Below are 18600 nucleotides of genomic sequence, written 5' to 3'. Positions count from 1 at the left end.
CAAAGCATTTAAGTCCCGTTTGGATATTACTTGGAATAATATATATATTAATTAATAACATTATATTCCCATCAAATGTGCTGCAGAAAATGGAATAAATACTCTTATGATAAATAAAAATTGAATAAATAACACTTTTACAATAAACATTTGCAAGCATGATAATTGATATGTTGTTCATTATTATAAATCAAACATCCCACAGTGTAGACTGTTCATACACAGGCATTTGATCATAGCCAGTTGAGTTTTATGGGAAGTGGACAACTGAACCAAAATGTCAGGTACATGTCTAATGCCTGTGACTTCAGGTAAAAAAAAAGTAAATTTAACTTTGTTTAAAGACAAAGGTGTTAACTTCACTGCTAAGATACCTGATAATTGTTCTGATTGTGGATGTCTCGTGTTGAACATAATTATATCTACCAAACCGAAAGGTGTACTCCTTGAACACTATTCTAAGGCAAAAAAAGAGTATTAGAATCCCTGAAATACGGGGGGCTTCGCCCCCCCTTGTCCCCCCACTAGGGCTTTGCCCTGGACCCATCGGGGGCCTTGAGCGGCCCCCTGACCCCCACGCAGACATTTTCAGGATTGGCAACTTGGCTCTGTTATCATCCCTGTCAAACCACGAATGTTGCAGCATGGTCAAACCATCAATGGTGCAGTATGGTCAAACCATGTATGTCGCAGCATGTTCAAACCATGTATGTCGCAGCATTGTGAAACCATGTATGTTGCTGCACAGTCAATCCATGTATGTTGCAGCACAGTCAAACCATGTATGTCGCAGCATTGTCAAACCATGTATGTTGCAGCACAGTCAAATCATGTATGTCGCAGCATTGTCAAACCATGTATGTTGCAGCACAGTCAAACCCTGTTTGTCGCAGCATTGTCAAACCATGTATGTTGCAGCACAGTCAAACCATGTATGTCGCAGCATTGTCAAACCATGTATGTTGTATCATGGTCAAACCATGTATGTCACAGCATTGTCAAACCATGTATGTTGCAGCACAGTCAAATCATGTATGTCGCAGCATTGTCAAACCATGTATGTTGCAGCACAGTCAAATCATGTATGTCGCAGCATTGTCAAACCATGTATGTTGCAGCACAGTCAAATCATGTATGTCGCAGCATTGTCAAACCATGTATGTTGCAGCACAGTCAAACCCTGTTTGTCGCAGCATTGTCAAACCATGTATGTTGCAGCACAGTCAAACCATGTATGTCGCAGCATTGTCAAACCATGTATGTTTTATCATGGTCAAACCATGTAACTATGTTGTAACACAGTCAAATCATGTATGTTGCAGCACAGTCAAACCATGTATGTCGCAGCATTGTCAAACCATGTATGTTGCAGCACAGTCAAATCATGTATGTCGCAGCAGTGTCAAACCATGTATGTTGCAGCACAGTCAAACCCTGTTTGTCGCAGCATTGTCAAACCATGTATGTTGCAGCACAGTCAAACCATGTATGTCGCAGCATTGTCAAACCATGTATGTTGCTGCATGGTCAAACCATGTATGTCGCAGCATGGCCAAGCCATGTTTGTTGTATCATGGTCAAACCATGTATGTCACAGCATGGCCAAGCCATGTTTGTTGTATCATGGTCAAACCATGTATGTCACAGCATGGCCAAGCCATGTATGTTGTATCATGGTCAAACCATGTAACTATGTTGTAACACAGTCAAACCATGTATGTCACAGCACAGTCAAACCATGAATGTTGTAGCATGGTCAAACCATGTATGTCACAGCATGGGCAAACCATGAATGTTGCAGCATGGTCATACCATCAATGGCACAGTATGGTCAAACCCTGTTTGTCGCAGCATTGTCAAACCATGTATGTCGCAACATGGTCAAACCATGTATGTCGCAACATGGTCAAACCATGTATGTCGCAGCCTGGTCAAGCCCATTATGTCACAGCATGGTTAAATTAGTTGAAAGTGGTACATTTGTGAATGCATAGGTGATTCCACTAAAACAATTAACTCAAACACTTAGAAATATGTTAAACATACTAACAAGTTGATATTTGGGAGCTTTCCCACCATTTTGGGAATAGGACCTGGCCTTTCCGTCTGGATTTTTTTCTATTTCGATTTAATTTGGGAATAACATTTTTTGCCTAGAAATGGACAAGAATTCTATAAAAAAAAAAATAGACAGAAAAGATGAAAGAAAGTGATAAGATTGTTTCTTTAAGAATACACCAATTTTTCCATAGAAGAAAATTTTATCATGGAAAAAGGGGCAAATTTCGTCCCCAATTTGTCAGAAAAAAACCTTAGCCACTAGTTGAATTCTTCATTGTTAGCGAAGATGTAGTTTAACATTGTCTTTTCATTACTTTTTTTTTCAGTGGTCAAAATTAACACGCACCTGCATGGATAAAATGCTTTCCAGGCTACCTCAAATTAGGGATTAATATTTACACCTAAACTTCCCTTCCTTAAATGAACTGCCTTTTGGCAATTGCAGTTATCATCTGATAAATGCAAGATCTTCGTATATGTTCGGATCGCAAATCATCCCATAATAATATTCATGAAAATTGTTGATGTTTTTATTGTTTGTATTGTGTCAGAAGGTCAACATCAACAGTTTAGAAAGTGTTAATTCATGATAAGTTAAAAACAGTGTTGTCATTAGTGTTTCAATTTTATGTTTAAAAGTTAAGTGGCTGATCTTTTTCCGCATTATTGTGACGCCATTTCATAAAATGTGTCTGGTTAAAGACAGGTCATTCTATTTACAGAAAGGGTGAGAAAGGATTACTGTAAGGTTTTCTTAATTGAAATGAAGTATTTTTTTTTATCAATTCTTGAATGAATCAATGAACTATTGGTGTAAATATAAGTAATGAATTGCAGGATTGTTGTCATTATCGGGGATATAAACGCAATCGGGCTGGTCGAGGTACACATGGAGTCAGTGGAGTCACAATTGCGTTCATACCCCGATAATGAAATCAATCCTGCGATTCATTTCTTAAATAATGCAGGTCATGTTCAATTTTTAATGCCAAGCAATAGTGAAAGAATTTTGGCTTGTTCATCCAAAAGTCTAATTTTGATAGCATCTGTAAGCTTGAAAGGATGTGGCACTTTAATGATTTGTTTCACATGTTGAATGTTAAAGCTACACTCTCACAGATTGGACGTTTTAACAACTTTTTTATTTTTTGTCTTGGAACGAGCCAATTTTTGCAAAAAGCCATGGAAACGAGTTATATAAGACTGCCGACAAAAAAAATAGATTGCAGATTTTTATATTTAAGTTCAAAAATTGCATTATTTTATGCATTTTTATGCCCCCTTTTGAAAAAAGTGGGGTATATTGTTTTGCACATGTCGGTCGGTCGGTCGGTTGGTCTGTCTGTCTGTCGGTCGGTCGGTCGGAATACCAAATGGTTTCCGATCAATAACTTGAGAACGCTTTGACCGGTCTGTCTGTCTGTCGGTCGGTCGGTCGGAATACCAAATGGTTTCCGATCAATAACTTGAGAACGCTTTGACCGAGGGACCTCATACTTGGTATGTGTATTGGTCATCACCAGCAGATGAACCCTATTGATTTTGAGGTCAGTGGGTCAAAGGTCAAGGTCAGTGTGACCTTTACATGAAAAACGGTTTCCGATCAATAACTTGAGAACGCTTTGACCCAGGAACCTCATACTTGGTAGGTGTATTGGTCATGACCAGCAGATGAACCCTATTGATTTTGAGGTCAGTGGGTCAAAGGTCAAGGTCAGTGTGACCTTAACATGAAAAACGGTTTCCGATCAATAACTTGAGAACGCTTTGACCCAGGGACCTCATACTAGGTAGGCTTATTGGTCATGACCAGCAGATGAACCCTATTGATTTTGAGGTCAGTGGGTCAAAGGTCAAGGTCAGTGTGACCTTTACATGAAAAACGGTTTCCGATCAATAACTTGAGAACGCTTTGACCCAGGAACCTCATACTTGGTAGGTGTATTGGTCATGACCAGCAGATGAACCCTATTGATTTTGAGGTCAAAGGTCAAGGTCAGTGTGACCTTAACATGAAAAACGGTTTCCGATCAATAACTTGAGAACGCTTTGACCCAGGGACCTCATACTAGGTAGGCTTATTGGTCATGACCAGCAGATGAACCCTATTGATTTTGAGGTCAGTGGGTCAAAGGTCAAGGTCAGTGTGACTGTAAGCTGAAAAAAGGTTTTCTGATTGTCCATATTTTATTTTCTTATATAGTAGACAGTAGAAATTTATATGTCACTAAATGCATGAGTTGAAGTATCAGTTTTCAGTGAACATCTAGTTTAATTATGCCCCCCTTCGAAGCAGAGGGGTTATATAATTGCTTTGCACATGTCGGTCGGTCTGTTGGAAGACCAAAGCTTGTCCGAGTGATAACTCAACAATTCCCGGACCTATGGTCATCAAACTTGACATGAAGATTAGGTATGACCAGTAGATGACCTGCCTCATATGCATCCAATGACAAATCAGCTGTCATTTCAGTCCATGCATATTTCATTCAATTGTCCAAATATTTCTGGCAACTTGGCGCTCAGGGGGCATAATGTTTGACAAACATCTCTTGTTCTTATACTGTTAGTAATGGTTTAAGCCATAAAACATTAATTTTCGAACAGAAATATGGAAATCCGCGATCTGATCTTTTGTCAGCAGTCTTATATCAGTGGTTTGCAGATATTTACGCAAAAGTTTGCTTTTTCCAAAACAAAAAATGTAAAAGTTGTCAAAACGGTAAATCTGTGAGAGTGCAGCTTTAATATAATGTGATGATCAGCTTTCTGTCATTTTCAATGTTTTGCTTTTACTTTACCAGATAGATGAGATGGCCCAATGTCAGAACTGCTACTACATGTCGAATGCTAAACCCAGGCACTGGTTTGCCCAACCTTGTGTAAGTAGTCTTCCCTCAATGTTTAATGTTGTCATTGTGTATAAACAGTCGTACCTCGCTGGCTCAAACTCCCAGGGTCCAACGAAAATATACGGAGCCTCGATAATTTAAGCAGCAAGAACGCTTACCTTCAGTAAAAAGAATTGGGTCCTTTTCATTCAGTCGAGCCAACAAAGGATTCGAGCCAAGCGATTTCGAGCTAATGGGGTTTGACTGTAGGTTAGATTATTATTGGTCCTGTGTACAGATATTGTTTGTTAATGAAACCAGATGACATTTGGTATGTCAGAACTGTTACTACATGGCAAGGCCCATCTTCTGTTACGCCAAATAATGCGTGCTTTCGCAAAACACTGTGCTCTTTCAATCATAACTTAATTGAATGAGCTAATGTATGGCTAAAGAGAATAGGTCACATGTAACAATAAAATTATATGTAACTGACTGCAAAAATTGCTATGCGTATCTGGCAGTGATGGAACCTATGACCCCTTGCTCTGTAGGCAGAAATACTACTGCATCTCTATAATTACAAGCTAAATAAAAAGAGATTGTAAGTGCTCGTTCACACTTGGAATTGTCCTGCAATTTAGAAGACTAAGATTAAATTGCACTTACCTTGAGGATTATTGTGCAACCAGAGTTATAATGTCTCCCCCATTCATGGGGAGACATTGTTTTTGCCCTGTCCGTCAGTCAGTCCGTACATCAAACTTTGTTTCCGCTCAATAACTAAAGAATGCTTGCACCCAGGAACTTCATACTTGGTATGCTATTGGTAATGACTTGTAGATGACCCTTATTGATTTTGAGATCACTAGGTCAAAGGTCATGGTCGCCGTGACCTTGAGGTGAAGAAACGGTTTCCGCTCAAAAACTAAAGATCCTTTGGGTCCAGGAACTTCATACTTGGTATGCTAGTTGTTCATGACTAGTAGATGACCCCTATTGATTTGATTTGAGATCAAAAGGTCAAAGGTCAAGGTTACCATCAGCTAAAAAACGAAATGTTGGCAGTGACCTTAAGCTTAAAAATGGTTTCTGCTCAATAACTAAAGAACGCTTGTACCCAGAAACTTAATACTTGGTATGCTAGTTGGTCATGACTAGTAGATGTCTCCTATTGATGTTGAGACCTGTAGGTCAAAGGTCAAGGTCACCGTGGCCTTGAGGTGAAGAAACGGTTACCGCTCAATAACTAAAGAACGCTTGCACCCAGGAACTTCATACTTGGTATGCTAGTTGGTCATGACTAGTAGATGACCCCTATTGACTTTGAGATCAGTAGGTCAAAGGTCAAGGTCGCTGTGACCTTGAGGTGAAGAAACGGTTTCCGCTCAATAACTAAAGATCCTTTGGGTCCAGGAACTTCATACTTGGTATGCTAGTTGTTCATGACTAGTAGATGACCCCTATTGATTTGGGATCAAAAGGTCAAAGGTCAAGGTTACCTTCAGGTAAAAAACGATATGTTGGCGGTGACCTTAAGCTTAAAAATGGTTTCTGCTCAATAACTAAAGAACGCTTGTACCCAGGATATTTATACTTGGTACGCTAGTTGGTCATGACCAGTACATGACTCCTTTTGATTTTGAAATCAATAGGTCAAAAGTCAAGGTCACCGTGACCTTGAGGTGAAGAAATGGTTTCTGCTCAATAACTAAAGAATGCTTGCACCCAGGAACTTCATACTTGGTATGCTAGTTGGTCAAGGCTAGTAGATGAACCCTATTGATTTTGAGATAGGTCAAAGGTACAGGCCTTCCAGCATTCCTACTTTTTCCTACTATTCCTACTTTTTCCTACTTTTTTAACAGCTTCCTTCTTTTTCCTACTTTTTTCTAAAAAACTCCTACTATTCCTACTTTTTTGAAAATAAAGTCCGCAAAAATATTAAAGTTTGATCTTTGTGCTAGTTTTATTTTCAGAAAATGAACAAAAGATGTCAAACTGGCTGGTTTCTGTTGTTGAAAGGTGTGGCAACATGTTCCACTTTGACATGCATCATCTTTTCACCCACACAGTTCAGCAACAGAAACCGACCAAGCATCAATCACTAAAATATTCAATGTGGCATATAGAATGGTATGATTTTGCATTAAAAACATCTCCTCTAGGTAAGTTATTAGCTATTAATAATTACATATTTAACCAAAAATTGCTTGTGAACACAATAGAGGTCACAAGTTTGACCTAATCTTTATGAAACTTGGTCAGACTGATCATCTCTATAAAATCTAGGTCAAGTTCGATATTGGGTCATCTGGGGTCAAAAACTAGGTCACTAGGTCAATTAGTAGAAAAACCTTGTGAACACAATAGAGGTCACAATTTTAGCCTAATCTCAATGCAACTTGGTCAGAATGGTCATCTCTATAAAATCTAGGTCAAGTTCGATATTGGGTTATCCGCGGTCAATAATTAGGTCACTAGGTCAATTAGTAGAAAAACCTTGTGAACACAATAGAGGTCACAATTTTAGCCTAATCTCAATGCAACTTGGTCAGAATGATCATCTCAATAAAATGTAGGTCAAGTTCGATATTGGGTCATCCGCGGTCAACAACTAGGTCACTAGGTCAATTAGTACAAAAACCTTGTGAACACAATAGAGGTCACAATTTTAGCCTAATCTCAATGCAACTTGGTCAGAATAATCATCTCTATAAAATCTAGGTCAAGTTTGATATTGGGTCATCCTCAGTCAATAACTAGGTCACTAGGTCAATTATTAGAAAAACCTTGTGAACACAACAGAGGTCACAATTTTGACCTAATCTTTATGAAACTTGGTCAGACTGATCATCTCTATGAAATCTAGGTCAAGTTCGATATTGGGTCATCTGGGGTCAAAAACTAGGTCAGTAGGTCAATTAGTAGAAATACCTTGTGAACACATTAGAGGTCACAATTTTAGCCTAATCTCAATGCAGCTTGGTCAGAATGACCATCTCTATAAAATCTAGGTCAAGTTCGATATTGGGTCATCCGCGGTCAATAACTAGGTCACTAGGTCAATTAGTAGAAAAACCTTGTGAACACAATAGAGGTCACAATTTTAGCCTAATCTCAATGCAAATTGGTCAGAATGATCATCGCTGTAAAATGTAGGTCAAGTTTGATATTGGGTCACTCACGGTCAATAACTAGGTCACTAGGTCAATTAGTACAAAAACCTTGTGAACACAATAGAGGTCACAATTTTAGCCTAATCTCAATGCAACTTGGTCAGAATGATCATCTCTATAAAATCTAGGTCAAGTTCGATATTGGGTCATCCGCGGTCAATAACTAGGTCAATTAGTACAAAAACCTTGTGAACACAATAGAGGTCACAATTTTAGGCTAATCTTAATGCAACTTGGTCAGAATGATCATCTCTATAAAATCTGGGTCAAGTTCGATATTGGGTCATACGCAGTCAATAACTAGGTCACTAGGTCAATTATTAGAAAAACCTTGTGAACAAAATAGAGGTCACAATTTTAGCCTTATCTTAATGAAACTTGGTCAGAATGATCATCTTAACATAAGCTAGGTCAAGTTCCATATTGGGTCAACCCAGGTCAAAAACTAGGTCACTAGGTCAATTAGTAGAAAAACCTTGTGAACACAATAGAGGTCACAATTTTAGCCTAATCTCAATGCAACTTGGTCAGAATGATCATCTCTATAAAATATAGGTCAAGTTCGATATTGGGTCATCCGCGGTCAACAACTAGGTCACTAGGTCAATTAGTACAAAAACCTTGTGAACACAATAGAGGTCACAATTTTAGCCTAATCTCAATGCAAGTTGGTCAGAATAATCATCTCTATAAAATCTAGGTCAAGTTCGATATTGGGTCATCTGCAGTCAATAACTAGGTCACTAGGTCAATTATTAGAAAAACCTTGTGAACACAACAGAGGTCACAATTTTGACCTAATCTTTATGAAACTTGGTCAGACTGATCATCTCTATGAAATCTAGGTCAAGTTCGATATTGGGTCATCTGGGGTCAAAAACTAGGTCAGTAGGTCAATTAGTAGAAATACCTTGTGAACACATTAGAGGTCACAATTTTAGCCTAATATCAATGCAACTTGGTCAGAATGATCATCTCTATAAAATCTAGGTCAAGTTCGATATTGGGTCATCCGCGGTCAATAACTAGGTCACTAGGTCAATTAGTAGAAAAACCTTGTGAACACAATATAGGTCACAATTTTAGCCTAATCTCAATGCAAATTGGTCAGAATGATCATCGCTGTAAAATGTAGGTCAAGTTTGATATTGGGTCATTCACGGTCAATAACTAGGTCACTAGGTCAATTAGTACAAAAACCTTGTGAACACAATAGAGGTCACAATTTTAGCCTAATCTCAATGCAACTTGGTCAGAATGATCATCTCTATAAAATCTAGGTCAAGTTCGATATTGGGTCATCTGCGGTCAATAACTAGGTCACTAGGTCAATTAGTACAAAACCCTTGTGAACACAATAGAGGTCACATTTTTAGGCTAATCTTAATGCAACTTGGTCAGAATGATCATCTCTATAAAATCTGGGTCAAGTTCGATATTGGGTCATACGCAGTCAATAACTAGGTCACTAGGTCAATTATTAGAAAAACCTTGTGAACAAAATAGAGGTCACAATTTTAGCCTTATCTTAATGAAACTTGGTCAGAATGATCATCTTAACATAAGCTAGGTCAAGTTCCATATTGGGTCAACCCAGGTCAAAAACTAGGTCACTAGGTCAATTAGTAGAAAAACCTTGTGAACACAATAGAGGTCACAATTTTAGGCTTAACTCAATTCAACTTGGTCAGAATGATCATCTCTAGAAAAATATAGGTCAAGTTCGATATTGGGTCATTCGCGGTCAATAACTAAAACCACAAGGCCTAGGCATTTGATATATGGTATGTAGCTTTACCTTGTGGTTCTCTACCGAGATTATTCAAATTATGCCCCTGAAGTGATAAGAGGCCCCACCTAGGGGGTCACAAGTTTTACATAGGCTTATATAAGGAAAGTGTTTAAAAATCTTCTTGTCTGAAAATGCAAGGCCTACGCATTCAATATTTGGTATGTATCATAACCAAGTGGTCCTCTACCAAGATTGTTCAATTTATGCCCCTGGGGAGAAGAGGCCCTATCCTGGGGGGAGTCACAAGTTTTGCATAGGCTTATATAGAACAAAAAACTTCTTGTCTAAACCAACAAGACATTGGCATTTTATATGTGGCATAACCTAGTGGCCCGCTACCAAGATTGTTCAATTTGTGCACCTGTGGTGAAAAGAGGCCTCACCCTGGGTGTCACAAGTTTTACATAGGCTTATATAGGAAAAAACTTTAAAATTTTCTTGTCTGAAGCCACAAGGACTAGGTCTTAAATATTTGGTTTGAAGCATTGCCTACTGATAGGGTCATGTGGGGTAAAAAACTAGGTCAGTGGGACAAATAAAAGAGTGGCCTCTAGGGGCCATACTTTTCATTGGATCTTTATGATAATAGGTCAGAATGTTCACTTTATTTAGCAAAGCTACAGGTGAGCGATACAGGGCCATCATGGCCCTCTTGTATGATTACAGTTTCAGAAGCCTGGATTGTTAATTTAATCAATACAGTTATGTAGCACCCTCAATCTGCATCAGTTGATAGTTGTTGTATTGTCCTATGATAACTATGTATATGTGCATTTCTAGGACCCCCCACATGAGTTGGTTTATGCCAAGTTGAAGGGCTACAGCTACTGGCCGGCTAAGGTTATACACTATATCAACGAGGAACGATATGACGTCAGGTTCTTCGGTAACCCCCATCAGCGAGCCGTCATTCCAAAAGATCAGATTAAACCCATAGATGCAGATCTCAAAAAGGTTACATTCAAGAAAACAACAGGTTAGTCCCGTGGCTTACAGAATTAGAAGCAGTATTCTGCTGGAAGTTGTTATCTTTTGAAAGACAATTATTTTATTGATGCTTTCAAGTGGTTTATAGACTTTTTTTAGTGAGATATAGATATTTAAATAAATTTTAGGTATCAGTAACTGTTTCAAAATTTGGCCCTTTTTAAAGTCAAAATAATATGCACACTTCACCAGACCTGCTCCGGTAAATAGCTTTCCAGGCTTGCTCAAATTCTGGATCTTATAAACTTTCATTAAAGATTTGATACCAAGCACTTGTGTAAGAAAGTAGGCTAGTTCAGTCTTATTAGATGAATGTTGTTTCATAGGTCTAACTATATGTGTGTTCTGTATTCGTAAATATAAACCATTGGCAAGTAAAAAGGTTAAAAGGAATAGCATACATTACATTATTGATGGAAATAAGCACTTAATAAGCCAAGTTCTTGATGACTGTAAAGGGTTTTTTTATTTTTAGCAACGCAAGTACTTTTTTTATAATATAAATTACATTGCTTTCCTTTTAACTTCTACGTTTTTCACCCTTTCTCTACTATTGACACAAAATAAAAACAGTTAACTCAAATATTGTCTCCAGATTTATTTTATTCGTGACTTTTGTATACATTTTAAATATATATATTATCTTCATGTATATTACAATAAAATGAAATTTAAAACACAATAAAAAACATAAACTGGTCAAACCAGAAAAGATTGTGGTGAAAACAACAGTTTGCTTCCCCCCTGCAGGTTTCAACAAGTCAATGGAGGAACTGAAGATTCACCAGAAGCTGCTTCAGGAGCAGGAGCAGCGGGCTGAGGAGGAGGATAACGAGGATGAGGAGGAAGAAGAGGAGCAGCACACAACAGTTTCCTCCACCTCCATCTCAACCAGCAAGGCTGCCAAGAGGAAACGGGTGAGTAAAAATGAACAGATTCCTCCACATCCAGATCTGAAATAGCAAGGGGGCAAAGAGGAAACAGGTGAGTAAAAATGAACAGTTTCGTCTAAATCTGATGTTTCCTCCAAATCTGATATGGCAAGGGGGTGAAGAGGAAAAGGGAGAGCAACATTCAACAGTTTGTAAAATAGCACATTAAAGTTTACTTTACATACAGCTGCCAAGAGAGAGAGGTATGAAGCACTCAACATTTTCCTCCCGAAATGTAAGAGTAGCACTTAACATTCGGTAGGCGGCCAAAAGAAAGCTGTTGAGTAGAAAAGAACAGTTCAGGTGAGTAGCACACAACATTTGCCTCAACTTCTATGTCCATCAGCAAGTGTTCCAAGAGGAAAAAGATGACTATCATGTATGAGAAACACTCAACAGTTTCCTTAAAAAAGCTGCAAAGAGGGAATTTGTGAGTAGCACTCAACAGTGCGCTACAATAAATTGTTCACCTGTAAGAAGAAACTGATCATCAAATTGATCAGTATTACATTAGCCACACTTTAAAGTTGAAACTGTCTATAGTGCCCTTTTTCCTCCACCTATTTCCGGCTTTTACTTTTATACACACCTCTCTACTCCAGGTATCAGTCCCAGATGACGTAGTGACGTCCACTGAGGAGTACCAGCCAAGTAAGTCAATGGCTGCGAGCACAGACGATTTCGCCTTTAATGGAGAAGAAGTTGAAGCAAAGAAAGAGCCACACAAACCGCCCAAGAAACGGTCACGCCTATCCACCAACAACACTGCATCACAGACAAGCAAGAAGGTATGCATATTGTTAGATTTTAAGTAGCAATAACTTAAATTAAGTCTTCCCTTTGATCAATGGATACATATTGTTGTTGTCAGTATCCTTATTATTCTTATTCTTATAAACTGAATTTTGTCCACATCATAACTCAGAAACTTGAAGCATATGTAGATGGCAATGTGAAGTTGTGCAAGAATTGTAACTCCGTGGCAGCCAAGGCCATTACTCAAGGGGATTCAAAGAAATAATTGAAACCTTGAGCATTATTAATAGATAACAATGTCAAATTGTACCCAGTGCCAGAATTATAACTCTTGGTGAGAGTTATCGCCCTTTGTACCGTGAATTAACTTGAAGGAATCATAACACTTATGCACTTTATGCTTATGCTAACTTTCATAAAAGATAGTTTGCTTGAAGCATGGCTCAAAAACTACGCTAAAATTATTGGATATTGCACCAGCTGTAAAGCAGCTTCTAATTACTTTGTGTTCACAGGCAACAACCACAGTATCATCAACACAAACAGAGGAGCAGACAATAGACACAGCTACGCCATCACCCAGCCTGGAGTCATCGCCATCGTTGTCACAGAGTGTCACTGATACTCCCAGTAAAACTGACGAGGTCAAGGTATACCAGGCTTACACCAACCTTGTGCATAGTTCATTCCCATGGATATGTACAATTTACAATCATTTGTCTTTTTGCAGAGATGGGAATTGCTTGTGTCAAGTCAGGGGTTCGAAAGGTCAGGATTAATCTCGAAACCAGGATTGAAAGCCCTTAGCTTCCGATCATTATACAGTTTTAAAAATCGTTTGAATCGAAAACAATTGAAAGTACTTCAAACTTAATATGAATGACTTTAGAAACAATTTCAAAAGGGGTTTATGCCCTTTACCCTGCTTTGGGAATGATTCCCTCATACTATTACAAACTGGTGGCTATTTTGCATGATTGCCAATAGTCAGCTGTAAGAAACCCTGGTCATGTATAACCAACATGAAACTCACATGTGATTTCAAAATGGTCATTTATTCATTGTTTAGAAGTAGAAAAGTTGAAGGGTGAAACTTCAGTTGTTCATTTTTCCTGACTTTGTGAATACATGATTGATAGTTATCTGTAAACTGTATTTTGTACTTTGCACATAATGACAGTATGTTGATGTTTGGAAGGAATGGGAGATATGTGTGGCTTGATGATATAAAATTAGATAAAATGCTGTTTTTGAGGAAAAAGCTAATTGTATCTTTACTTTTCCATCAGAAATCATAAATAACTGAGTCTTCAATTATAGGCACTTTATGGTAAAACAGAAAGAACACATGGTGAAACACTAGTGCAATATTTTATATTATCTTACAAGTCATTTTCTATTCCCCATAGTCTGACGAGCCCCCTGTGTTAGAGAATGAGGAAGAAAAGACCTGTAACTGTGCCAGCAAACATAGTCGTCTGATGGTCGAGCAGAAAGAGAGAATGGAGAAACACTTCCGCGAGGAGAAGGCCAGAGGATTAGAGGAGCTCTCGGAAAGGGTGAGTGTAAAATTGGACATATCTCTGGACTTTTAAATGGCAAGCATTCTATGCACTTCAGCAGATTTTAACTTTAAGCACTATAGTTTATTTTCCACTAGAATGCGTATACATCTTTTGAACTAGATGTATGTTTGAGGGGGTTGGGATCAGTTCAGTTCTATAATGTATTTATCCATAATAGCTGGATGTTTGAGTCTACTGGGTAAGTTCTGCCCATAATGTAAGTGTTCATTATAGCTCTATGTTTGAGTCACTTAGGATAAGTTCAGTCCTATTGTGTATGTAATAATAAACACCTGTGTTTATACAGCATAAACGCACAAACAAATGCGATCCTTAAATTCTTGATAAATTTACACTATTTATTTTTTTTAGCTTCGTAAGGATTTTGAGGAAGACAAACAGCAGGCTGTGTCGCGTGCAATGAGTAAACTGCAGGCGGAACTAGACAAGGTTCGCCGACAGACAGAGGAGAAATGTAAGGAGCAGTACAAAGATGAGATGAAGAAACTGGCACAGAAACACAAAGAAACAATCTCTGCGACCAAGAAAAAACAATGGGTGGGTATTTGATCATTGGGTTGATAGGTATTGGTCTGATTGTTCAGAGCTTTGTTAAAGTTTAAAACCATGTTAATGTCATTGTTGTTTACTTTCAAATCATTTCAAGGTTTTAATCAACAGTTTTAGCTCTACTTGTTTTATTTAAATATATGGAAACATCATCAGCTACTATACATTTTAAAGTTAACAATGATGTTGTTAATCACGTTGTTAACTTAAACAATGTTCTGAACAATCGGCAAAAAAAATGTTGACAGCGGTTCAAACCTTGGTTGTAATTCTAAAATTGGAGAAGGTATTCAAACCAAATTGGTGTACATGCAGCCAGAGACAATAAGCATAATAATAATAATGTATAGTGGGCCCATATCTCTGACTTCAAAAATAGTTGAGTTATGCCCCTTTCTTGAAAAAAACACATGCTTTGGCAATATAGCTGCGCAGAACTTTTGTTTGTATTTTTCACATGGAAACAATTTTTTCTCAAAGTGGTTCTTTATATTATTAAATGTGGCTCTTTTTTATCAAAAGAAAAATTCAAAGTCAAGATGTTTTTTTATGGCTTAAGTGTTGTTGTTCATATTGCAAATTTTCAATGTTGTCAATGATTCTGAAACTTTTCAGGACATTCACTTTTAAACAATAACGTATTATTTTAAAATGGAAAACATGTCAGAAAGATCACGCTGGCTTAGATGGCTCACATAAAAACAATAGCTGTTGCATCCCGTCCAGTTCTCCATATGAGATGTTGAATATTGGGCCGACTCAACTGTTTAGAACTTCGTTAAAGTTAACATTGATGTAACTTTCCCTTGTATGGACAGATTTTAAAATAACTTGCCATATGTGTTCCACATACCAAGACGACGTGTGGTGTGCAAGACTCGTGTCCCTACGTCAAAGGTCAAGGTCACACTTAGTGTTTATTCTCAATGGAGTGCTGCATATAAGGACATAGAGTATAGGTTGTCGTGTCCGGGCTGTAACTTTCTCTTGTATGGACAGATTTTAAAATAACTTGCCACATGTGTACCACATACCAAGATGACGTGTGGCGTGCAAGACCCGTGTCCCTACCTCAAAGGTCAAGGTCACACTTAGTGTTTATTCACAATGGAGTGCTTCATATAAGGACATAGAGTATAGGTTGTCGTGTCAGGGCTGTTACTTTCCCTTGTATGGACAGATTTTAAAATCACTTGCCACATGTGTTCCACATACAAAGACGACATGTCGTGTACAAGACCCATGTCCCTACCTCTAAGGTGTTTATTCACAAGGGAATTCTGAATATAAGGACATAACAGTGTACATGTAGGTTGTCAAGTATGGGTGGTATTTTTTTATGTTCAGAGGCAATTTAAAATAACTTGCCATATGTATTTGACACTTAAAGGCAAGATCAACTTTTCATGTACTGACCTTGTTCGTAGGTCAATGTCACATTCGGGGGCATTCGTCACATACTGTGACAGCTCTTGTTTTTAGAATCTTGGTAAAACCCATAACAGTTTATACTGTTTACCGGTCATTTGCTCATTGTAATGTTGATCACTATTTGTTAAACAGTCGAAAAGAGTTGATTACATTTATATAGGGCATCGGGTAATTACATCAAATATTTAACATTTAAAAGTAAACAACCTTAAAAGTAAACAACAATGCCATTAATCATGTTGTTAACTTAACCAAGTTCTGAACATTTGGCCCATTGTCTGTTTATTCAAATGTCTTATTCCATGCTATGAACCATTACTGCATTAGCATTCTATGTGTGACATGATAATTAAAGCTAATTAGGAAGCTAATTAGTACTATTAATTGTAATTGAAATTTATTTCATTATTTGTGTATTAATGAATATCTGATTTATGTATAAAAATTGTAATTATAAGCTGTATATGTTTAAATCGATATAAAATTTATGTTATCTTATTCAAATAAAATGATAACTATTATGTGTTTATTTCAGTGTTTCAATTGTGAGGAGGAAGCCATGTACCACTGTTGTTGGAACACATCGTACTGTAGTGTGAAATGTCAGCAGGAACACTGGCACAAGGAACACAAGAGGGTCTGTCGCAGGAAGAGATAAACTCACCCCACACTGGGAACTGTGAGATAAACACTACCACGCAGGGTGAATGTGTACAAGGATTTTCACACTTTACTTTCACTCCTGTGAACGAGTGAACTATTGTGACTGGATGTGTCATAAATTTGTGTAATATTTCCACAGTAACTTTTGCTCAAAGAGCAAACATGGGTCACTCACAGAAATTGATGAATTAACCATGCTGTGGAAATGTGTACAAGGATTTTAACACAGGGTGAATGTGTACAAGAATTTTCACACTTTACTTTCACTCCTGTGAAATGTGTACCATTGTGGCTGGAACATGTCATATTTTGGCAGTATAACCCAAAAAATATTAATAAGAATTGTGACATTGGTGAAATATCTTTCAGCATGTCTCTTCCTGTGAATCATAAAACACTTCAGTTGGAATGCATCATACCACAGAGTGAATTGTCGTCAGGGTCACTGGCATATAGAGCGCATTTATGTGTTATAACAGGATAAGATACTATGGGGAAATGTGTACAGGGGAATATCAGACTTGTGAAACTGTATGAAACCTTCAATAGTGAAATATTTAGAAGTCAAAAATTTCACATTGTTAATCAGGTTTTGGACTTTCATGTGAAAGAACACAAATTTCATGCTCAAGTCTGGTTAAACATGTCTGAGAATGTTAAAGTCTGAATTTTATACAAAATGTTTAAAAATATTACAATAGTTGTTAAGAATATATAGAGGATATCCAGTTTTGGAATATGTACATTTTGTGAACTGTTTGTGTTTTCCAATTTTAGAATTACCATAGGGCAGTCTTGTTTCACTTTCATAGCTAAAAGTAAAGTAAGCTTTTAGGCATATTGATCTAGACTTCGATTTTGATAATTGTATCAACAATTTTTGAAATGCTTGACATATATAAAGAGCAGAAAATGATTGTTACTAAAAGACAGTTTGAATTATAATATGTTTAAGACTGTTATTAGGTAACCATCTGTATTGCTGACTTGAAAATACACCATATATGTCACCATGAACTTTAATTTTTTTTCATAAACACCAAGTCAATTTAACACTCAGTTTCTTAAACATATCTGATCTCTTAATACATTTCAATCATGTGATTGAGCCATGAATACATCAACACATAGCCATGAATACATCAACACATAGCCATAAATACATCAACATAGCCATCAACACATAGCCATGAATACATCAACACATAGCCTAGTCATGAATACATCAACACATAGCCATCAACACATAACCATCAACACATAGCCATCAGCACATACATGTACACATCAACACATAGCCATGAATACATCAACACATAGCCATGAATACATCAACACATAGCCATGAATACATCAACACATTTCCATCTACACATCAACACATTACCGGCTACACATCTTCACATAGCATAGCACATAACTGCTCTGATTACACATATATAGTTGAATTAGAACCAATATAATACATTCAGGTTAAGATGCATTGAAAAATTACATGTTGGTGTATAATGAAATCATAACATGTTAAGCCATGAAGTGCATATTCAGGTTAAATAGATACTGATGACTACAGTACATCGAGACCATTAGCAACAACAACGCCATTGTTTGATATACCACCACCCCATTTGGTCACAGTTGTCATCATTAAATTAACAATATGATTGACAATGTAATTATATCCATCGTACCATTTTGTGAAACAAGTTTATCACTAAAAAAATAGAAGCTTTTCTTGCCCTCCACGGCAATACTGGAACATTATTCCATCCCCCATACTTAAGTGTTCTATGATGAAGCAGTCAGGGGAATACAACAATTTCTTTTTAGCAT

General features: G+C 37.4%; 2 protein-coding genes across 2 annotated transcripts in view; both read left to right on the top strand.

Annotated features, from left to right (window-relative positions):
• LOC128237228 (zinc finger MYND domain-containing protein 11-like) overlaps positions 1-18600 on the top strand; it is a 68440-nt gene that overhangs the window by 44515 nt on the left and 5325 nt on the right. The gene's annotated exons all lie outside the window — the stretch shown is intronic.
• On the top strand, positions 1803-18589 carry LOC128235734 (zinc finger MYND domain-containing protein 11-like). Its single transcript, XM_052950538.1, has 9 exons — positions 1803-1865; positions 4866-4943; positions 10644-10839; positions 11601-11767; positions 12385-12570; positions 13054-13188; positions 13948-14097; positions 14476-14661; positions 16640-18589. Exons 1-9 carry the CDS (start codon positions 1803-1805, stop codon positions 16760-16762), a joined length of 1284 nt encoding a protein of 427 aa, XP_052806498.1. The 3' UTR covers positions 16763-18589.

The sequence above is a fragment of the Mya arenaria genome, chromosome 1 (genome assembly GCF_026914265.1).
Source record: "Mya arenaria isolate MELC-2E11 chromosome 1, ASM2691426v1".
Classification (NCBI taxonomy): domain Eukaryota; kingdom Metazoa; phylum Mollusca; class Bivalvia; order Myida; family Myidae; genus Mya; species Mya arenaria.
This window is presented reverse-complemented; position numbering and strand designations above follow the sequence as displayed.

Coding starts and splice junctions, on each gene's coding strand:
- LOC128235734 (XM_052950538.1), top strand. CDS start 1,803: ATGGTCATACCATCAATGGCACAGTATGGTCAAACCCTGTTTGTCGCA. Junction 10,840..11,600: donor TACATTCAAGAAAACAACAG/GTTAGTCCCGTG, acceptor TCCCCCCTGCAG/GTTTCAACAAGTCAATGGAG. Junction 12,571..13,053: donor CATCACAGACAAGCAAGAAG/GTATGCATATTG, acceptor TTGTGTTCACAG/GCAACAACCACAGTATCATC.